At 38.0% G+C, this 24,110-nt stretch overlaps 1 protein-coding gene across 1 annotated transcript; it reads right to left on the bottom strand.

The window, feature by feature from the left end:
• Nucleotides 1–258: 258 nt before the first annotated feature.
• On the bottom strand, nucleotides 259–22,850 carry LOC131689563 (uncharacterized). Its single transcript, XM_058974753.1, has 4 exons — nucleotides 22,311–22,850; nucleotides 4,317–4,954; nucleotides 1,507–4,252; nucleotides 259–1,360 (listed from the first exon to the last, which is right to left on the bottom strand). Exons 1-4 carry the CDS (start codon nucleotides 22,371–22,373, stop codon nucleotides 1,250–1,252), a joined length of 3,558 nt encoding a protein of 1,185 aa, XP_058830736.1. The 5' UTR covers nucleotides 22,374–22,850; the 3' UTR covers nucleotides 259–1,249.
• Between the last annotated feature and the right edge of the window lie 1,260 nt (nucleotides 22,851–24,110).

The raw sequence follows: 24,110 nt of genomic DNA, 5'->3' as shown, positions 1-24,110 counted from the left end.
ATATATATATATATATATATATATATATATATATATATATATATATATATATATATATATATATATATATATAATTTGATTGAGGTTTCATTAGATGGATCTGTTCGAAAAAACTGACACATGTTTTTCAATAGTGAAATAAATTCCTTAATAATCTAGGTGTAAATTTCAACTGTCAACTTACAGGAATAACATTGGAATAGTCGTCAATCATGAAATACGAAACCATTAATTGGATTGTTTTAGTTTTGCAATCATATTTTATTATTTTTTTCCATTTGCTTCCTATAGACTTAACGCTTATCATATAAATTTGAATTATAAATACAATTAATACAATTAATAAAGTTTCCTTGCAATTTCTTCTTTTTACGGTCAGTGGTCTAAAGTTTCAAATCACTATAACTATTAAAACTAACTCAAGCAATCACTTTTTTTCTATATTTTGCCTTTTGCAAACAAACATTAATTCTGAAAGGATTTTCAATAAAATGATCATAACAAAAACATATACTTACTAATTATGTAAGCGTGCAATTCAAATAAAATATGTGCACGTGACACTAAATATCGTTGCCTCATAGAATTTACTGATATATGTTGGAGATTAACGATTTCGTTCGAAGCTGTCGAACAACAAACCATGCGATACTAATAAATAAAATTATGCGGGCTTATTAGACCAATAAAAGAAAATCGAAACACCTGGATGAAAATTTTGAATTTATAACAATTTAATTCATTCAATTGCCATTGTATGAACCATACAAAATGCTCTTGTGTGATTGTACAAAGATAATATATTTTTGTTCGTAAAATAATTGATCTCGTACACAAACCTTAACATTAGGCGCTGGAGTGCATTCAGCTTATAATCCGGCAATAGAAAATAACCTTATGGATCACAACTAACCATGCAGACCAAACAAACTTACGTTTTATGTTGCACGAGCTCTACTCTATTTGACACGGTCAAAGAAGAAAGCGCTAGGATTACTTATATGCGTTAACATACATTGTTCAGTAACAACGCAATAGTTGACGTGAGAGAGGGAAAGAAGAAGCCCACCCTAATCGAATAGGGAACGGGCATCCGTGCTCGCACACAAACTACAAAGTGACCTCCACTCTTTGGCGGGGACAGTGATAAAACAAGTTTGCATATTGGTACAATTGTTGGGTTCGGCCGGACAAATTCACCTCGGCTTGATTGAGTGATGATCTACAAAAGGAACAACAGTTAGTAGTGTCAACCGGCCGTGGAATCAACAGCAGTGGGTGCGGTTTCGAGCTTCTCGTTTTGACCACTGACAGCCAGCGGATCCACGATGGGTAGCTTCGCATCTTGGATGGAAAGATTCTGAAATGAGATAGAAAAAAATAAATTCATCTGTTATTATGAACGGTTATCTAACAGTATTGTAATTTGTATTTGGAACCTAAAAATTATATCGATTATCCTGCAGCATTTATTGAATAAACATACAATCTACGTTCAGTACTCACCTTAACCGATTCGCCAATTTTATCAATGGCTTCCTTATCGAGCTCTTTCGTAGCATCCAACGACAGACCCGTTCCAGTGTCCAGCTTATTAACCACACCGGTAGCACTTCCGGGAATTCCTGTGGCCGTTGCGGGCGCAGGTGAAGGACTTTTCCTGGTTGGTGGCTGATAGGGAGCTCGCTGCACAAACATGTTATCAAGAATGTGGTCTATGTCACTACCAATTGGAGCGTTCGCACCCGAACTGGTTGAGGTGGTTCCCGTTGTACCCCCACTACTGCTAACAGAAGCACCGCCGTTTTCTTCGTTTTCGTTCCCGCTGTTACCGGCTGTATCAGTGCCAGATCGGTTGTTTTTCGCTTTCCGGTCTGGAGGTGCCAAGATAGGAATCGCACTGGTTGGTCGTCGGAGGGAAGGCAACGGCCTTGGTGCTTGTGTTTGCGACTGTGGAGCATAGTAGGTGATACCACCACTCGACTGATAGAGAGCTGCTGCGGCGGCCGACGGCGATGGTGTGTGTGGTACTGGCACTGGAGCGACCGGTTGAGGCACGACCGTGTTATAATTCTGATAGGCTGGATAGGGTGCGGCTGGGTACTGGGTTGGGGTTGCTGGTGTAATTGTCGGGACGTAATTCAAAATTTGTGGTGGTGGGGCGGCTGGTGCAGATGGGGGTGTGGGCTGAGGAGTTGCAGTTGTTTGTGGGATGTATGCAGCAGGTGGGGGAGCTTGAATATACTGATGGGCGGCGGAAGTCGGCTGGTTGTATTGCGGATATTGCGGGGCAGTTAGAATTGCATTTTGCTGTTGGGGAACCACGGGAACTGAGGCAACTGTTGGTTGCTGTTGGACTTGTTGAGATGGGCTGCCAGTAACAAATTCATTCGCGGTTGGAGTAGTTGCTGTGTAGTACCCTGCTGAATGTTGGTATTGAACGGGAGCTTGGCTCACAGATTGCGGTTTGTTTGAGGCATTCGATTGACTTGCCGTTTGAACCAAGTATTCATTTTGTAGAGTCAGGGGTAACGTTGGTTGCTGCGGCGTTTGATTTAGTTGATAACTCTGTTTAGGTGCTTGCGCACTTAGCTTCTGCTGCTGTTGATGTTGTAGTTCTTGCTGGAGAAGGAGCTGCTGCTGTTGCTGTTGTTGTAGTAGCTGTTGTTGCTGCTGTTCGTGCATGGGGGACTGCACTACCACAACATTTGGGTTATCCAGTGCGGACCGCTGACGGAGACTTGAATATCGTTTCGCTGATCGAGAACTGCTATCACCAGCCATTAACTGCTGTTGACTGACGGTTGCACTTGCTAATGCGCCACCAAGATGTACGTTATGCATTTGAGCCGTTACGGGTTGCGGTAATTGGGAAGGCGCCTGCTGTTGCGGTAGTTGTGGAGGGGGAACTTGAGTCTGTGGAGATTGCGATACCGTCGGTGCTGCAGGTTGATTGGTCAACGTATGCAATTGTTGCTGATATTGTGCCTGCTGCTGTTGAAGTTGTTGATACTGTTGTTGCTGAGTTTGTTGCTGCATTTGCTGTTGTTGATGTGCCAGTTGCTGCTGCTGGGTCGTTGAAATCGTTGTTAACTGACTAGCCTGGGTGGAAACTATTTGTCGAGGTGAAATTTGGGATCGGGTGCTCAATGATACACCAGCCGTTGTAGGAAGCACTTGCTGTCGTTCTTTATTGGTTCTCTGAGCAGCAGGAGGGGGGTATTTTGCAATGTCTGTTTGACCAATTTCTACCGATTGAATAGTGGCATTGGCCGGCGGATTATATGGAAACTTTGCATCTTTCGGCATTTTCGAATCACTATAGGAATCATAATGATCATCACTGACATAAGATGTCTGTTGATGATGTGGTATTTGTTGCGGTGGTGGCTGCGACTGAGGTTGCTGAATTTGCTGTAGTTGTGGTGGAGGCATTTGCTGCTGTGGAATCAACTGAGGTGGTTGATTTTGGTAATTGTGATGCAATGCTCTTTGGTCCAGCATACGATCGGAAACAGTTTGGACGCGCTCCATGGCATTATTCATTTTGTTGCTATTACTGCTGCCTGAAAGTGCTCCTAGACTGTTGCTATGAGCAACCTGATTAGCACCACCACCACCTCCACCTGCACCAGCAATCGCCATTCCAGGATCCGCATTTTTATTTCTGCTCTGATTTTTAAACTGAAGTGAAGTAATGACCTTATAATCCGGACCCCGTCGATCCTTCTCCTTACTAGTGCGAATGTTTATTTTGTTTTCCTTATTGTTGTAGCTGTTGCTAACTCTGTCAGAACTGTACCGACTTCCGTCGGTTCGAGCATCTCGGTAGTTACCATCTTGCTGGTCATAATCCCGATCGCGATCCCAATTACGATCTCGATCACGTTCCCTGTCCATCCGGTCAACTCTATCTAGACGCTGGTCATATCGATCTCTGTCTATACCACGATCTCGATCAGCTATACTTCGGCTGCTATTGCTAGTTCGATTCCGTTCGCTGATTCTGCGTTCAGGGCGTTGTCGTCCACCACTACGATCATCCAACCTATCATTGATCGAGGCAGCTCGACCCTGTTTACTAAGACGACGCGCGTTTTGACCACTTCGGATTTTACCATTGTTCGTCCCCAGCTCTGGAAAGTCTTCCGGTCGTGGAACCTTTCGCAGTCGGTTATGTTCCGGGTTACTGTTCGATTTGGAATAGGCGTCCTCATCCTCCCAGTTTCTTGTGTACTTATTGGGACCTCGACTAGAATAAAACATATATTAAAATTTGGTTTGATTAAGAGTTTCAACCACTGTATTTTACTTACGCATAACGTCTTCGCCTTCGAGCACGTGGTGGACCATCTTCGCTACGAATATCATAGCCGTAAGCAGAAACTAGTTCTGCCCTGGACTTTGGGGCTTGCTCACACTCATCGAACCGATCATGCGTCCACCTATCTGTTGAAGCTTGCCACTTTTTCATCGTCTTCGACGCAGCATTTTTATCGACCCCCTTTCTGTCACCATTCACTCCCGGAGCGTCATCGTTTTTAGTATTTTCATCATCCGCGTCTTTATCATCATCCTCGTCTTCCACCGTACGATCGTCATGCTCGTAGAATGTTCCCTTCTTCGGTATGTACTGCGGATTACTGCGGTCTTCATCGTCATCTACCTTTCGTTTGCTATCCGCTTCCTGTTCCTGACCATCGCCACTCTGGCGCTCATAGTCCAACACTTCAATCACATCATCATCAGAACCCTCATCCCCCTCTTCCTCTTCATCGCCGTCTTCTGCATCACTTCCCGCTAGCTCTTCTTCCTCACCACTATCGCTCTCATCTTCCTGATCATCGTACTCTTCCCCGTCTGATGGCGAATCTGACGCGGTGTCATATTCCGACTCTACCGTGGCCAACCCGCTCTGCTGCGATGTGTCCTCCCGGGCTGCATCATTGGTGTTCTGAAGGGAAGAGAAGAAAATAAATGGATACATGAATTGAGCTTGATCTTGTGCGACCACCCCTGGCTGCTACTCCGTTATCGATCTGGACTAGCTGAAGTTGCACAGGGAATAAGTAGATAATTATGCTTGGGAGTAGCGAAACATCTTTCAATGTGCCACTCCTGGTAGCCCTAAAGTGTTTATTGATCAATACCGGCGCCGGCCAGGCCCGAACGTAGATCACGGAAGGAAAGCGGAAGGAATGGTTAGTCGATACTTGCTTTTGCTAGAGGCTGTATAAACTACTGCGCACTACACAAGTCTTACAGGAGGAGGATATTTTTGTTTAGTAAGAGTATAGAAGTTGGATCCACTTCTTCTTTACCGACGCCAGAGAGGTGACTAAACAATCTGGACCTAGATATCGATCCACTGAACTCATGGACCGGGGACAAACGGCTCAGAAAAATCTCAACGACCTCGGCTGGAATTGAACCAGGCCAACCGGAATGAGTGGCGGTCGCGCTTAGCACTCAACCACTGGCGCCGTCAGAAAATAAATGGATGCTTGAATTTGGCTTGTAACTAGTCCCTGGGTGTCCCCTGGTGGCCGGACTCCCAGAGACTTTAAACATCTAAAATCGCGCGCGTATATTTACTAACAAATATCCTCCTTTCGCAATACTTGTAGAGTGTGCAGTAAGGCCGTATGCCTCTAGCAATAGCAAGTATAGTGTCTCCTCTTGCAAAAATATTTGTAAAAAATTCAATTGAGTATGTTTTAAGACATTCTCTCGTTATTTAAGTGGGGGAAAGGGTTTCAACGTGAAAAAAACACTTTTTTGCGAATTTTCTTAGAACTTTGCGTGAAGCGAATTGACCAAAACTTTTGTACATTATAGTGCATCAGTTCAACATGCACACTGAGAATAATTTGCTCCTACCAAGTATCATTTTTTGGTTCATTCACAAGATTTTCGCTCATTCATGAAGTGCAACTACGGGCAGTTTGAATCGTTGCAATCACCAATTGCAACGATTAGCTCTTTTTATAGTTTATAGGGGAACTGTGAGTAAGACGGACACATGGTTATTTTTGGGATATAGCATTAAAACTTCAATTGTATCGTATGTGTACCCTATAATTATGAGTAACCTTGAATTATGAAACACTTAGTAGGCCTTGAATACTGCTAAACGTGTACAATTTAAGCAAATATTGAGAATCAGTAGTGCAGTTTCGTGCTGATGTAATTTTCAAGTTTCCGATTTTAAGGTTTATCGACGAAAAAATCAATTCTTTTGCGGATTTTTTCCTTTATTTCGATAAAGTAACTCTTAAGTGACATCTTCGTGGAAAATAACAGATAAGTTGATTTATGCGTGAATAAGTACAAACGTTTAAAAAATATGTGTAGAGGAGAGTGGGTACGCTTGATCCCACTTTTATTTTTACTAATAACTTTTCAACGAAATAAAAATTTTGATTGCGAAATTCGCCATCATGTAGTCAATTCGAATTTTAAGAGCTATAAATAATGTGTAAATCCGAATACTACGTCCTGTCAGTAATATGAACAGTTTTGAAAATCATGTCAAAACGAGGTTTTTGTGAAAACGTGTGGTAATTTGATCTCCCACCTACTAGGGCTAGAGAAACAAAGCACACTATGACCTATAGACACGAAACTTCAACTAACCACCTGTCCTGACAAATTAACTACTACTGGTACTACCTTTTTAAGTCAAGACAAGTATTTACGGTAAATCAGTGCTGTTTAACTGGCTTTTCCAACTTTCAATAACTTATATCATGAGTTGGTCACGGAAAAAAACATTTTAGATCAATGTGCCCGGTACTTTATGAAAATGATGTTTTTCTATTTATATATATTTCGAAAGTGTTTGAGAGAACTAATGATAGGGATCAAGAATACCCTGTGCTGCAGGGATCAGAGATACCTGTTGTATAATGTGAACCAAATTTAAAATTTTTTGTATGTGTTGTGAAATTTTTTATACAGAAACGTGTTTTTCTAGACAAAAGCGCTTAGAAAGTAATCGTAAATGAATTCATAAATAATTAGTTTGACTATCTCATACAAGCGCTCAAAAAATTTGAAAAAAGATCTTCGAGATGGATTTAAACATATATTTTCTAGAATATATCATAACTTTTCCAAACCAAATGTAATACATCAGATTTGTTTTTTAAACATCATAAACGAGCATATACTTCATTTTCTTTTTATATTGTGATAACTTTATTCGTATAGATTATGAGATATGGCCAGGGTATCAAATATCCCCAAGGATCAAGTGTCCTCACTCTCCCCTACTGGTGGGGCAAGAAGGGCAGTCTTGAATAATTCTATTGATTCGTGTTTATATGAATGTCTCGCGTGTCCAAACGAAATTCTAACAATCAAACGTGGAGAACCATCCAGTTAACTGAAGTCTCACATGCAGTAGACTGCACGATATACATTAATGTAACCGAGGCTAAGTACCGAATTTCTAGAATCTGGAAATGGTACACGATTTTGTGCAGGTCCCATACTATGGCTGTGTGTAATCGAGGAACTGATGTTTCCAATTATGCATTTAATATATAACCTTTCAGTTTCGTATAAGTGATTGCAACTGATCAGCTTTCTTTATGACAACGGCATAAACGATATTAGAAAATGCATCATTTGCTTCAACTCTAAATCGATCCCCAAAACGTTATTTTTCACCTCGAGTTGAACGTATATATTAAAAAGAACCACAATCTATTCAAAACCTTCGCTAGAAAGAGTAAATTTTAATATTTTGTATTGTGATCATCCTGCAGAAAGGATATATATCCGTCCGTTTTACCCCCACCATATGTCCGTTTCACCCGCAGTCTGGAAAAAGTGCAGATATTTCTTCGTTTTTCAGTTCTTTAAAAATGATGCTTATTGATTTTTGTAACACAATTCCTTTGGGCACTCGAAAGCCAACATATGGATCTACAACATAGAGTATTACATGTTGACAAAAACATTCTCTTACTATGTTATATTTCAGTCTATCCTTGATATGTCCGTCTTACCCCCAGTCCCCTAAGTTATTTTATAAGATTTGTTTAGCTCCTTAGACACATGACAAGCAGGCTTAAACTTCCTACTGCAAAAAATACTTACTGTGAAAGCATATTATATATTAACCCATTATTACCCACCCTACTATATATAGTAGGTGCTAACTCCTATTACTCAAGCAATAACGCAGAACAGGCATTATCAATGAGTTAATATTGTTAATATACTCTTACAGAATATGTTTAGAAAAGTTATATTGTTTGAACCGGTGTTTATGTTTTGTTTTTATTCAATTTTCTCTTAAGGGGTTACACATTTTTGTCAGGATAAAAAAATCGATTTTTTGTAAATTAGATATTCTGAAATTACATACGCTGAGGAAATTTTTTTCAAAATTTCATTAAGATCGGAATACAACAACTTGAGTTACAGCTTTTCATAGACCGCTATTCATTGACCACTCGTAGGCGGTGCGTAGTGTTTGATACGCTAGATCGCTGACTCGCTGTACCGACACTAAAACTCGATTATCTCGGAGTTGTAGGAACCAATTGATTTAATCAATTTGAAATTTTCACTGGTTGTTCCTTATTATATCAGCTACTTTGAGTACAAAAATAATTTGACTGGAATGACCACATCATTTTTTCCGATCGGAAAACTCAATTTGTGATGCGCGTGAAAAATAAGTTGGGCAATAATGGGTTAATAATAATTAACCGAATCATGTAAATTTTTAATTTTTTTACCCCAATTTTTGAAATTCTTGGTTTGATATTCAATTACAAGTATTATTTTCACTTATGCCTGAATATTTCAGATTTTATAAACGTGGGAGCAAAAATTTTAAGTTTTTAATATCATTGGAGATCCAAAACTAATATATACTCAAATAGACATATCGTAATGGATTTAATGCTTACAACAGGATGTCATACCATTAATTACTATATTTTACGGAAAAACCGAAAAAAAATTTGTTTGCTGATTTTTATATGGAAAAAGTCAAAAAACATGATAAAGTAAGCTTACCATATTCATAGGGTTCTAGAGTGCCACGCACCAAACCTTCTTAGCTTAATTGTGCATACTTTAGACAGTGAAAAAAGTTCCTGTTCGTGCATTTTGGTTTGCACCTTTCTTTCTTATACGTAGTTGAAGTTGGTGTAAAGAAATGTAAAAATCTTCAATAACTTTAAAACTAATGAATATTTTTACAAACAGTCTTCGACATGTAGTTTTGATATCTACACATTTGTCTTGAACATAGTTTGAAAAGTCACGATGAAAAAAGTTATATTAAAAAAAACTAGATTTAAGGGGGTTGCCATAGAAAACGCCTTATAAATCGATAACATTTAGTCCTACAAGATCAAGTTCGTCAACAAAATTAAAAAAAATAAAAATAAAAAGTTAATTTTTTTAGTTCGATCATAGTAAGCCATGCCTAATTTAAATTATCAGATTGTGGGGAATATTCATATGAACAATTCCCCCAAAGACACCCAGTGAATATATTCGATGGTTTGGCCTCTAGTGAATTAAGTTCACGTTTTGAGCGTTTCCGACCACTGTGTACCAGAGTCCTTGTGTACGTTATCTGGAAAACCTTGCCTTTGTTTGGGTCCCCTCTCATTGTTCTATCCTGGGAAATGAAAAGGCCGACTCATTAGCAAAGGTGGGCGCATTAGATGGTGACATATACGAAAGACCTATCTGCTTCAACGAACTTTTTAGTATTTGTCATCAGAGGACACTCAACAGTTGGCAAATCTCGTGGAGCAATGATGAACTTGCACGATGAAGCCTTGGTTCAGGGGGATGGATGTGGGTCGGGATTTTATTCGTGTAATGTCCCGATTTATGTCCAACCACTACACCTTGGATGCGCATTTTCGGCATATTGGGCTTGCGGAGAGTAGTCTGTGCGCTTGTGACGAGGGCTATCACGACATCGAGCACGTTGTCTGGGTATGCGCCGGGTATTTGGACGCCAGGTCTCAGTTAAAAGATTCCCTTCGGGCCCGAAGTAGACCACCCAATGTCCCAGTTCGAGATATGCTGGCAAATCGCGATCTTCCCTATATGTCCCTTATTTATACTTTCATAAAAACGATAAATATCCCAATTTAGCTCCTCTTTTATTTCTCGTTTTTAGAAATTTCCTCTTGCCTCGTGGAACCGATCAGCTCCAGAGTGCCACTATGTAACCGCCGTCGCCCTTACCACTACGCCTGCATAGAAGGAAACTGAAGCGAGAGCGACTCGAGGTCCGATGACTTTTGAAGGATTCCCCGCGGGTCCGTAGAATACCATCTGCCAATCCGGTACTCGACGACTTACTAGACTGAGGCGCTAATTTGTTTCGCTGATCTCCCGTTTACCCGAAAGTTGCAAGTTTTGCTCTTCTTTCCCTGTCCTTGATACAACTGCTGCTACACCGATGTTGGAAATAAGCCCCCCTCTGAATATCTTGACCAAGCTTAAGTCTTCGTTAAAAAATCAAATTTGTGTTCTGTATTCCTAGTTTTGAGATAGCTGTAATTTTTACTATTTATTGAAACTATTGTCCTCCATCTTGTAAATAGAATTGTATCCCTAGTTTTAAGATATCTGTGAAATTTCTCATAAATATTTGTTCCCCCTTTCGTGTACCAAACTATATTGTTAGTTTTAAGATAACTGTAAAATATTTCGTAAAAAACTATTACTCCCCCTCTTATATATCAAGCTAAATACCTTGTTTTAAAATTTTTCATGAAAAAATCTTTTGCTTCTCTTTTGTATATAAAATCTTATTTGTAGTCTTAAGATAGCTGTAATTTTTTTCTTTTATAAAAAAAATTTCAACATTGTAACCTCCTAGTTTTAAGATATCCAAAATGTAAAAACAAAAGAATTTGGCACCGCCCAGCTAACGCATTTGTGCCTGTCAAATAAACGAAATGAATAAAAAAAATCAAATTGGGCTTTCAATTTGATAACATGATCTGTTCGGGATGCTAGAAAACACCATCGTCTTTCGATCTGTACTGAAAAATCATGGGAAACAAGGCACCGTAATAATCGAATGAAAAAAAAAATAAACGAAGAGGTGTTATTAGAGTCACTTCGGTCCAATTGACAATTTCCCCCAAAAGTGCACATCAAATGAATGGCTGGCGTCCAACAAGGGCTAACCCACATTTTGCATTTTTTACAGGAAATGGAAAAAAAGCCCGCATTTCCAAATTAGCATTGTTTTTATTGTAAAAATACACGTTTTTATTAATAGTTCATTGACTCATGTTGTCTAGAAAAAATAAGATCATTACATGTACTACTTTTCAATTCACGAGCATTTTCGTTATTCGAGGGGGTAACCCCGGAGGTACCAAACCTCCAAAAGGGGCTAACCCACAATTTACACGTACTTTCCTTATCCTTCGTTTTAGAGTTGTTGTGGCAAAGTTGTTGTGTGACATCTAACGCTTTATTTGATCATTTCATATTAGTTCGGAATTCAGTCGCTAGGGCGACGCTGTTATCAACTTTTTAATGGAACGAGGGAACGAGGTAGAAATATGGTGTCTACGGCAAAGTTGTACGTCAGGTAATTATAAATATATCTTCTGAAGATACCAACTTTGTAGGTCTTACAGGTTTTGAAATATGACGGCGCCGGTGGTTGAGTGGTAAGCGTGACCGCCACTCATTCCAGGCGGCCTGGGTTCAATTCCAGCCGAGGTCGTTGCGATTTTTCTGAGGTGAAAAAATCTGTGGTCACGTCTTCCTTCGGAAAGGAAGTAAAGCCGTTGGTCCCCGGTCTTATGAGTTTTTAGTGGATCCGAGATCTGAAGTCATCTCTCTGACGTCGGTAAAGAAGAAGTGATCCAACTTCTATACTCTTACTAACAAAAATATCCTCCTCCTGTGATACTTGTGGAGTGCGCAGGAGTATATACGGCCTCTAGCAAAAGCAAGTATCGGACTAACCATTCCTTCCGCTTTCCTTCCGCGATCTACGTTCGGGCCTGGCCGGCGCCGGTATTGATCAATAAACACTTTAGGATTACCAGGAGTTGCACATTGAAAGATGTTTCGCTACTTCCAAGCATAATTATCTACTTATTCTCTGTGCAATTTCAGCTAGTCCAGATCGATAACGGAGTAGCAGCCAGGGGTGGTCGCACAAGCTCAGGCTCAGGTTTTGAAATATGGCACATTTTTGAAAACATAATATGTGTAAGTAAATGTTTTAACTAAAACCTTCTCTATCTCGAAAAATACAGAACCTACAAAGTTTGCATCTTCAGAAGATAGAACCTACAACTTTCTCGAACATAACATTTAGCTTTATTAAAAAGTTGATAATAGCACCGTCCTAGCGACTGAATTCCGAAATAGTGTGATTTAACCAAATAAAGCGCTAAGTACCATACAGCTACTCTTCCGAAGAAACCATAACTCTATCACGAAAGATAATAATTGATTCTACGTTTTGCCTTTCTCAATAGAAAGGTATTGCAATTGCTCTGAAAACCGACTTTTTAACGGAGGCCCGGAGGGCCGAGTGACATATACCATTCGATTCAGTTCGTCGAGTTCGGCAAATGTCTGTGTGTGTGTATGTATGTGTGTATGTATGTATGTGTGTGTATGTGACCAAAAATGTCACTCATTTTTCTCAGAGATGGCTGAACCGATTTTGACAAACTTAGTCTCAAATGAAAGGTGCAACGTTCCCATAGGCTGCTATTGAATTTCTAATGGATCCGACTTCCGGTTCCGGATTTACAGGGTGATAAGTACGAACACGCAGAAAACGTCGATTTTAATAAATTGTGCAATGAATGTATAAAGGTGAAATTTTTTTCAAAATATGACCACAACTGCTTCGATTTGTAGTATTAGGTCACTAACATCCATTCAAAGTCTATTTGGCCACATTGGCCACCATCCTCAGTTCCGGAAGCCCCGGCGGAAGTATCTAAATTCAGAATAACAGTCACATCGGTTTCTCGGAGATGGCTAGACCGATTCGACTAAACTTGACCTCAAATGAAAGGTATTGCGTCCCCGTAAATGGCTATTTAATTTCATCCCAATACGACTTCCGGTTCCGGAGTTACAGGTTGTGGCGTGCGATCACATAGCAAATTGTGATTCAAACCGATACTCCGATGAAAGCAAAAAAGGTAAAAATTTCGCTAAAATGTCTCTCAAACAACTTAAATTTGCTGTTCTAGGTCACCGACGGCCAACCAAACTTTCGTTGACTACATTAACCACCATAGACGGTTCCGGAAGTGCCCGGGAAAAGCGGCCATCTTTCAAAATTTACGAACTCACATCAGTTTCCCGGAAATGGTTGGGCAAATTTTCACGAACTTAGTCCCAAATGATAGCTATAATATCCCCATAGATGTCTATAAAATTTCGTACGGATCGCTTATATGGTTCCGGAAATATAGACTAAACCGTCCGGTCACATATGAAATTCCCATATAAGCCGGAACTCAATTTTTTTTTTCAAAGGGGGGACCTCATGAAATTTCAGAAATCGAATTCGTATTTTTGATGCCAAACATCTTTAAAATGCATGAAACGTCGAGATTTTAGGTTATCTCGAAAAAATTTTTTTTATAAAAATCGACTTTTTGGGACTTTGCCGATTTTGCACCTTTTTGCCTTTCTCAATAGAAAGGTATTGCAATTGCTCTGAAAACCGACTTTTTAACGGAGGCCCGGAGGGCCGAGTGACATATACCATTCGATTCAGTTCGTCGAGTTCGGCAAATGTCTGTGTGTGTATGTATGTGTGTATGTATGTATGTGTGTATGTGTGTGTATGTGACCAAAAATGTCACTCATTTTTCTCAGAGATGGCTGAACCGATTTTGACAAACTTAGTCTCAAATGAAAGGTGCAACGTTCCCATAGGCTGCTATTGAATTTCTAATGGATCCGACTTCCGGTTCCGGATTTACAGGGTGATAAGTACGAACACGCAGAAAATGTCGATTTTAATAAATTGTGCAATGAATGTATAAAGGTGAAATTTTTTTCAAAATATGACCACAACTGCTTCGATTTGTAGTATTAGGTCACTAACATCCATTCAAAGTCTATTTGGCCACATTGGCCACCATCATCGGTTCCGGAACCCCGGCGGAAGTATCTAAATTCAGAATAACAGTCACATCGGTTTCTCGGAGATGGCTAGACCGATTCGACTAAACTTGGCCTCAAATGAAAGGTATTGCGTCCCCGTAAATGGCAATTTAATTTCATCCCGATCCGACTTCCGGTTCCGGAGTTACAGGTTGTGGCGTGCGATCACATAGCAAATTGTGATTCAAACCGATACTCCGATGAAAGCAAAAAAGGTAAAAATTTCGCTAAAATGTCTCTCAAACAACTTAAATTTGCTGTTCTAGGTCACCGACGGCCAACCAAACTTTCGTTGACTACATTAACCACCATAGACGGTTCCGGAAGTGCCCGAGAAAAGCGGCCATCTTTCAAAATTTACGAACTCACATCAGTTTCCCGGAAATGGTTGGGCCAATTTTCACGAACTTAGTCCCAAATGATAGCTATAATATCCCCATAGATGTCTATAAAATTTCGTACGGATCGCTTATATGGTTCCGGAAATATAGACTAAACCGTCCGGTCACATATGAAATTCCCATATAAGCCGGAACTCAATTTTTTTTTTCAAAGGGGGGACCTCATGAAATTTCAGAAATCGAATTCGTATTTTTGATGCCAAACATCTTTAAAATGCATGAAACGTCGAGATTTTATGTTATCTCGAAAATTTTTTTTTATAGAAATCGACTTTTTGGGACTTTGCCGATTTTGCACCTTTTTTTAGTTCAATATTACCGTTGCCTTTTTTGTTCTTTTTCAAATTTTTAGAACTCGAATAATGATTTATTTTCCTGTATATAGTTGTCATGTGATGTATAATAATAAAATGTAATATATGCATTTAAAAGCTTTTAATGAATATAAACAACGCACACATTCTCGTGATTCATGATTGAGAAAGGCACAATTGCACCGCTAGGTGGATTAAAATAGGTTTTTTAACTTTCCGATCACAATGTACCGTTTTTCTCTTAATTCCTTATTGCTCGGTGAATTTCAATGTAGAGACATGATACCTTCACTGGAATTTTCGTAAAAATATGCTCAATAATATAAATTTGGGCAAGAAATATATATTAGATAGAAAATAACCATACATAGCAAGTGTATGAGCGGCCTTTACCTTCAAGAACGACTGTTTGGGCCGAAACGTCAACGTACAATGCAATTCAACTAAAAACAGTATTAAATCGAATTCACCGATACGTGAGCTATAACACAACATTCACTGATTGCGAATCGATTACTACTTTTTCTTAAAACCTCGGAAAACGAACGAGAAAACTTGAATTTCCATAAGACTCAACGTGGGGTTAGCCCCTTTTGGACGCCAGCTAGTACTGGGGTTACCTCCATGGTCAACTTTGACTGCTAATAGCAAAAGATCTAAAAATTATTTTAAAAATTCTTTAATGGCAGTACACGTAGATTACTCAGAACTATCAAAAAATGCAAAAATGTCGATTTAGGAAAAATGGACGCCAGCCATTCAAATAGATGCAGGTTTATGAAAAAGCTAAGCGAATTAAATCAGGATTGCTATTACACATGGCGTAGTTTGACACAGCATGACATTGCTTCACCTGCTACCATTGGGTAGGCCTGTTATTATATCTTCTTTTATTTATCAATTTTTGACCAATTTGTAACGGTATTTTGAGGCGACATGCAAAAAAATCATCGCCGAATAGAAGCAAAATATAAAAAAAACAGATGAAAGAAAATAAAACCAAAACAGGAAAGAAGCAATATATAAATGCTTTTATTGGATTTCTTTCCTGAACGCATACGGCATCAGTGAACAATTTCTCCAATCGAATAAGACAGCACCATCCGCAAGCGTAGTGGCACTCATTTTAACGATTTTTTGTCGACTATCGACGTTGATGAAAGATTTGTCTGTATACAAGTTACCATTTTTCGGCAAATATAGCTTGGTGGTGGTCAACGCACTTACGAATGAGCAATGGAAAGAGGGCATTGAATTAGTTGTAAAAGTTACTACGACAATTGCTAGTACAATAGGTCGGTGTTAAGTCAGACCGGTCTAAGTCGCAAAATCTTAAAAAATGAGGTAATGACATCACTGGAAAAAGAATTTCTTTAGCTACATTCGAGTTTTGCCAGATTTGAAGAATGTTATAATTGGCAAGAATTATGACAAAGATCAATTTTGAATTATAACGTAAAGGGTGCTGCGATTCAAACTTTAAACTCGTTTTTCTCGAAATGAAAACGATGTCACTTGGTCCGGTCATGCCGACACACAGTGGGGCGAAACTAAAAAAGACGGTCAAAAGTATTTGCTGAGTTTCACAGATGTTTCCATGCTTTGATGTCTTCAGAAAAGTTTCCTAGGACTACATCCTACATCTTTTAGGATAAAAACCTTAATTTTTCATAAGGTGCAACTGTCATTTAAAAAAAATATTTTTAGCTCAACAACCAAAATTTTATTTTGCGCGGAATCTTATAGAGCAATTTATTTTAAACACCTTCGAAGAACATATTCACCATCTATATATTTTTCCTTTACGTTGCACCTTAAAATCAGTTTTTTTACTTTCTCTTCTACACATTATTTTTTCTACATTGGTATGTTTTAGAAAGTTTTAGATATCATCAAAACACATAACATTTCTGAAGACTCTAATGATGTATGACATGTGCTTCGGGATATAAGTCGATTTTTCTTTAAAAAATGCTTTTTTTCATTACAAAATTTTTCAAAATTGTGAATTCTCTTTGTGAACCAAAACTCAGCATGATTAGTTTCGGCATATTATATAGTATGTGTAAGTGAAGTATAACAATTCGGACTTTTTGGGTTTTTCGGTTTTCATGCATTTGTCTTCTATATAATGTATGGATATTTCGCAGTATCTATAGAACTCCCATTAGTAAATCAACACGTCATAATACAGAATACTAAACTCAATGCAAAATATATCTTCTATTATAAACAATCAACATGTAAAAACAATGTAAAAGTGTATGAAGCACTAATCATACATTAGAAGTATTTTATATCGAATGACTAAAACTATTAATCTTGGAAATATTATATAATTTTGGCATTAGTCCTGTCATTCTTCGTTCTTAACAATCAGTTACTCAAAAATCCACAAAACTCAAGCTCTGAGAGTGTATTTTCTGTAGTCCTTCTAATGTATAATTAGTGCTTTATGCACTTTCATTGTTTTTACATGTTGATTGTTCATAATAGAAGATATATTTTGCATTGAGTTTATTATTCTGTATTATGACGTGTTGATTTACTAATGAGCGTTCTATAGATACTACGAAATATCCATACATTATACAGTATAAAAATGCATGAAAACTAAAAAACCCGAAAAGTTCGAATTGTTATAATTCGCTTACATATACTATATTACATGGCGAAACTAATCATGCTGAGTTTTGGTTCACAAAGTTTCACAATTTTGGGATGAAAAAGAGCATTTTTTAAAGAAAAATAGATTTATATTCCGATGTACATGGCATGCGTCATTAGTCTTCAGAAAAGTTAGGTGTTTTAACGATATTTAAAACTTTCTAAAACATACCAATGTAGAAAAAATTAAGTTGCAGAAGAAAAAAAATATAAAAACTGATTTTAAGGCGTAACGTATATATCTCTTAAGGAAGAATATATAGATGACGCATATGTTCATCAAAGTTGTTTAAAATAAAAGGCTCTACAAGATTTTGCGCAACATTTTTTTTGTTACTAAGCTATTTTTTTTAAATGACTTTTGCACCTTAAGAAAAATTAAGATGCTTATCGTAAAAGATGAAGGATGTAATCCTAGGAAACTTTCCTGAGGACATCAAAGCATGAAAACATCTGTGAAACTCAGGAGACTTTTGACCGTATTTTTTCAGTTTCGTCCCACTGTGCGACACCACTAACCCTTCCCAGTTACTGAGGGACTCTAAATTGCCACCTTTGTTCATCAGGTTGTAGAAAAATTAATTTGCGCTTGTTGTATAGAACGATATGCGATTACTCCAAACATAGGATGCGGATGTATTTGTTTATGTGGCACACCTCACCTTTGGCTGGATCAATTTGCACAAAATTAGTCAAAAATTAATGGTCCAACTTTCCCATCGGTAGCTATTTAATTTTTTTGCTGATATTATTGGTGGTTCCAGAGGTACGGGTTTAAAAGTGCGGTCATACAGTATGTTTAAAATCTATTGAAATAGACACCGAATTGCTAGGGTTTACAGGTTTAAGTCACTGTTGGTCTACTGAAATCTCTTTTACCACATTTCCGATATACAGGTATACCTCGATAGTACGTACCCTCGTTAGTACGTGCCTTCGATAGTACGTACACCTACTATCAAACATTTTTTTTCATTTGATTTTGTAAACTTCAAAAAAATAGGACAAATTTAATGGAAGTTCAATGGGTTTCTGCATACTTTAGAGAACATGTGTGCTACTCAGAGTAATCGTGGAAATCAAACAAGTATAAAAAATCTGCCAGCCTTATGGACGCCCTCCAAGTTTCATGAAAGTCTTATATTTTGAGAGATTGCTAACTTACAAGAAGATCCTTAAAACTTCAAATAATTTGTAATACACTCAGGCTAATTAAAGTTCGTTTTTGTCAAACTTCAGAGTATCTCAATGAACTTTAAGGACGATCTTCGAAGGTCGTATGGAATGTAGGAAATACTTCAGATTTTAGAGCCTTTCTATACTAATAATTTCTTTAGAAAGCACGATTTCCACAAATATTCTACAGTTTCAGTAGATTTTGTTAACGGCTATCAGTGATTCATCCAAGCTGTACTGAACTTCAAGAAACTCATACGATAAAAGTTCGCGAAGTTTCGGGAATATTCTATTTTATGAAAAATCTTTTAAATATCAGGGGCCCTTTGCAAATTTTATAAATTCTATCAAACTTAAAAAAATGCCAAGTGCATTTCATGAAACTCACAATTAACTTCAGCGAAATATTTCGAGAAAAACTTTCAAAATTAGAAAAGTGACGAAAATCAAAAAACCTCTTCCGGCATTAGGTACGGCATGTCCCACAAGCTTCTGAGAAGTTTTACTAACTTAAAATTGTAAAATTTTGAGATTTTAGGCAATTTTGAAAGCTTATATCTAGAGCGATAATAAAACGGTTTTTGATGGACGATCTTCAAACATTATGTACATTAAATTTGACTGCTGAGCTCTATCCCATAGGAGATACGATGTTTGAATTGGAATGGGCGAGATTCACACGACTAGCGATTTCGATGGAGAGGCTTGTACTACTCATCGAACCGAAAAAACGCATCTAAATGAGCATTTTCTCAATATCATCATGCGAGTGTGGTTTAAAAAAAGTATCCACTATATGGGTGTCATTCAAGAAATTTTCCCTAGCCCAGAGCTACCTTGTGTAATCAAAAACTATGACTTAAATACCTTCTAGCACATATGAGATGAAGGATTTCTGACGCATCCTCCACTTCCACTCTACTAATCCACCCCCTCCACTTCCATTCCAGCAACATTTCAAAATATAATGATGATAACATAGAACTCATGTTGATTAAGTTAATTAAATATTAGGGGAGCCCGGGGCTAGTTGGTGGAATCCTTTTGTATTCGTTTCTATTGGACATATGGCGCTGCCTCTCATTGTGTACCTCAAGTTAAGTGAAACCCATTATCCAATGTGTTTTTGTTAAAAAATATTTTGTTTTGTAGAAGTTGTGGTCTATATTGTGTTTTCGAGCATACCAAGTATTTTTTTTAATTTAAACACTTTGTGTTATTTAGGGTGATTTTAAATTTATTTCCCAATTGATTATATTTTTCGAAAGTGCGTAAAAAGAGCTTTCAGTATCCGTATAGATATTAAATCTATCCATGAATTAAAGTGATTTTTTAAATAGTTTTTTTTTGTAAAATTGCGGTTGGGGTAAGTTGGCGGTGACGCACGCGGGGCAAGTTGGCGCTACTATTTACAGTGCAAATGTAGTCATCAAATATTTATTTTTGGAATTCACTCTAAAGTAAAACTTTGTGTATCTCGTCAATGCACGGGATATTATTTCTGCCAAATCGCCTGAAGAATTTCGAAAATATGCTTTTGAATATGGAATACGCGTCAAAGTAAAATGCCGGGGTATTGAGATTGAAGTATATTGGAAATTGTCGGTTAATATACAATTTTATTGAAAAGACTTTCAGCACGAACCTTTAATGTAATTAAATCTCCATTTTCTGGCGTATTCATACATACCGCTTACTTACCCCGTGGCTGGGGTAAACTGGCGGGTTTTCCGCGTCACACATTTTTGTCTATAAAAACAAAGACAATGCAACAAACTCTTTGATAAATTTCAGGGATGTTGGCAACAGCCACATGTTCTATTTTGCAAGATCTATCTACATCAAAGCGGTAGAAAAGGAAAACTGAAAACACCGCAAACTAGCCCCGGTCTCCCCTATACTTTTTTTGTTTAAAATGAATCAGTGAACAAAACCAACTAATGAATCATAGTTTGAATAAATGAGAAATGCGCAATTGCACCACTAGGTGGATTAAAACACGTTTTTGTTTGTTTCTTATACTACCAACATGACCATATTGAGATTTTGTATGAAATCTTAGAATATTCAAGATAACAGAACGAAGGAAATAACATACGATGTTGAAGAGTTGGCGAATTTCAATGATAATTTGAATCATATCGAATTGAACTTCTTTATGATCCTTGAATAACACGAGGGTAATTTCCAAGTAACAGTCGCGCCTCTGCATCGCATGAGATAATGCACCATTCAAAAACTTCATTTTTGGGTAACCGCTTCATGAGTAAGAGTAATCGCACCGGAATGGAAACAGTTTCTCAAGACACTGTTGACCAATCAATCAATTGAGTGCTTAAAAGCGCACAACAAACCTAGGCGTAATTCATGTTCAGCTCAGGGATCGCATTTGAAACAAATGCAAAATAGCAAATTGGCTTTGATATCTCCACGAAAGCAAACATTTTCATATAACATTTAATTGCCAGACTCCAATCCGCGCCACCACCATACCACCCTCTCTGGTTCACCTTTTCTGATTTTCAATTTGTTGCATGTCTCTAAAGCACTACTTCATCATCATCACCATCATTGCCGTCATCTCTTTGGAATTTTATTATAGTATCCTCCTTATTAACAACTTTCGGCGAAGGTTAAAAACGCATTCGGCGTGCAAGCAACGGATCCACGTTGGCGTGAAGTAGGAAAAGGAAAATCTTTCACTTCCACCGTTCAAATCGCGTGCTGCTGTACACGAGAAATATTATGTATTGTTTCTTTCTCCATTTGCCACCAGTGGCGTTGTCCACGTTTCAAAAATTGGCCCGAAATTATGAATGCAAAATGAGAATGAGGGGATGAGGATCTTTACTGTTAATATTCCAACTTTTCATGAGTTTCAAATTACTTTGATCGTTCCGTCAATTGTGAACAAGAACAGGCGTTGCTTGATTGACTTTCCACAAGTTCTTTCAATATATCATTGTTTTCGATAAACTAAATAATCTTTCAGCAGTTTTTTAAAATCTATCCGTAAGTGCATTTGAAGAAACCTACATGTATTATGTATTTTGAGATTTACAGAATTAACTTTCCTGAAAATAGTAGTTTCTTGCCAAACACAGTAATACTATTACCTCTGTTATAATAGCAGTAGTGGTCTTAAAATATATTGATCAGCCCAAATAAAGCTGCTATGGGAATGATGCCCCTGGAAATACGTTCGACGTTTATTTTACGAGAAATTTATCCGAAAACTGGGAATCTGCTAAATGTGCAGTAGTAGAAGTCATTGAGATTGTCGAGTACCTCACGGTAAAAAGGTTAGCTTTGTTTACATTTATCAGACCTAGTACTTTGAATAATTTATTATCTTTGTGCGTCTACTGATACAAACAAGATCGCTACCCACAGAGGGTAGTAATTACTTAGCCCTGTTTCCTATGATGTGCACTCATGATTATCAACAGATATATGTGTCTATTAAATATGATCTGAAATTTACTGCTCGAGGTGTCACTTCAATAATACAAAAAAAACTCCATTTTCTATTACATGAGAATCATATGTATGAAAGATTACTACAGAAATTCGAATAATTCAACGTCACACTTACATCAGCAGAATTATCGGTAAAGTCATCCGATTCCGACAACTTATGCACTGGCTTTTCTGACATTTTCCCGGATCTGCCGTTCACCTTATCTCTCGTTCCTGTTTGATCTACACTTATGTATAATTTTCACTTTTCAAAACTCTGCAGCTGGTAATCACAATTTAAACACTGTACACCCTGGAATACGCAGGACACTAGCCGCAAGACTCCCTTGCCAGTTTTGATGCGAACAATCCGGAACAATTTAAACTACGTAAATTTCTCCTTAATCTTCGAATGAGGGCAGGTACCTCCGTCGGCCGATCCACCTTTTGCCTGCTGTGCGAAACCCGATGGCTGGTTGATGGCTACCTTACGGATTGCGATACCGATGGATCCAAGTGGTATTGAAAAGTTTATGCACCTAAGATACCTCGCCTACAACACTGCTTTTACTTTGCAAAAGTGAAAAGGCTTACGTACTACAAATTATCTCCTCTGAATGATGAATAGGTAACACACAATTTTTTTCGGTTCGAAAAAACCAGTATGACAACTGTGTTGACGTTTTTCGTCGATATGTCAACGCATGCCATTTCACTTTTACTCCGTTCCTGACAGAATGTGTTGCTAAAATAATCCAGTACTGTCAATACTGCCACTGAAAATATTTGACACGAAAAAACCAAACACGCAGAATTTTATTTATGCATCAATACTCGACAAACATATGATTACGGCCTAAAAGCCAACTGTCAAAATCTACTTTAAATGGAAATTCCAGACAAACCGTTACTAGTCGAACACAGTTCACAACAGTTTATGAAAGAGAAAACTTTTCTCTTTCATTTACTACCAACATCTGTGATTGGCGTGTAACGGTTTGTCCGGAATTTCTATTCAAAGTGGATTTTGACAGTTGGCTTTTAGGCCGTAATCATATGTTTGTCGAGAATACTATACTTTCTATCTGCCTCTCGTTTCTTCTGCTGTAAATTTTATGCATTGGACATATTCGGTCTATCCACTCATTGAATGCTTACTAGAAGTATATGCATGAAAATGCATAAAAATTACAGCAGAAGAAAAGAGACGGGAATAGAAGGTATGCTAACTATGCATATTGTTGTTTCTCAGTGTATGCAATTAAACATCATTTTCATGTGCGTTCCCGCATAAACGAGAACAATAAATGTTAAATAATAAATAGTTTAAAAAACTTTACCCATTTTATGTATTCAAATTGCCCATTTTCGGAAGTTATTCGAGCTGTCAAAAAATGGGTATTTTTTGTTTCTAACAATGAGTACTTTTTATCCATTTCACAACTACTCGATGAGGTAATGTCAATGGGTATATTGATCTTGATAATGGGTGAAAAATCCTTAAGCATTATTTCAAGCGAGTTAACCTGCAAACTAAGGATCGTAGCGGAACCTGCAAATTATCGCCCTGCATCGGAGTCCGTGGCGGAAACGGAACATTTCGGCAATGCTCCGAAAACAACGTCTGTTCAGACTACTGAGGATGTTGAAAATATGCGCCAGTTCGGCATTTTTAGAACAGCCAAAAGATCCAGCCATCAAAAATATAACCAGTTGGCGGTTTTATTTTGTTAACCAGTCAAAAAGGGCAAGTTGCTGGCTAGCGGGGGGCTATTTGCCAACTCGGATGCGCTAATTGTCCTACAATTTGCTGGAAATTAGGGGGCTATTTTATATGCAACATTTGGGCGATTTGCCGCCGTCATTTTTTTGCCGCTCTACCCGCCCTTAAATTGCCCCTAAATCGCCCAGGGAACGCGCTATTTAATCGCCCTAA

This window comes from Topomyia yanbarensis, chromosome 3 (genome assembly GCF_030247195.1).
Source record: "Topomyia yanbarensis strain Yona2022 chromosome 3, ASM3024719v1, whole genome shotgun sequence".
Lineage (NCBI taxonomy): Eukaryota > Metazoa > Arthropoda > Insecta > Diptera > Culicidae > Topomyia > Topomyia yanbarensis.
Note: the sequence above shows the minus strand (reverse complement) of the source record. Positions and strands in the feature narration are given on the sequence as shown.

Bases quoted from the DNA above. Each gene is read 5' to 3' on its own strand.
- LOC131689563 (XM_058974753.1), bottom strand. From the start codon at position 22,373: ATGTCAGAAAAGCCAGTGCATAAGTTGTCGGAATCGGATGACTTTACC. The intron at 4,955-22,310 runs GTAAGTGTGACG...TCTTCCCTTCAG, and splicing joins TTACCGATAATTCTGCTGAT to AACACCAATGATGCAGCCCG. The intron at 1,361-1,506 runs GTGAGTACTGAA...ATCTCATTTCAG, and splicing joins AAATTGGCGAATCGGTTAAG to AATCTTTCCATCCAAGATGC.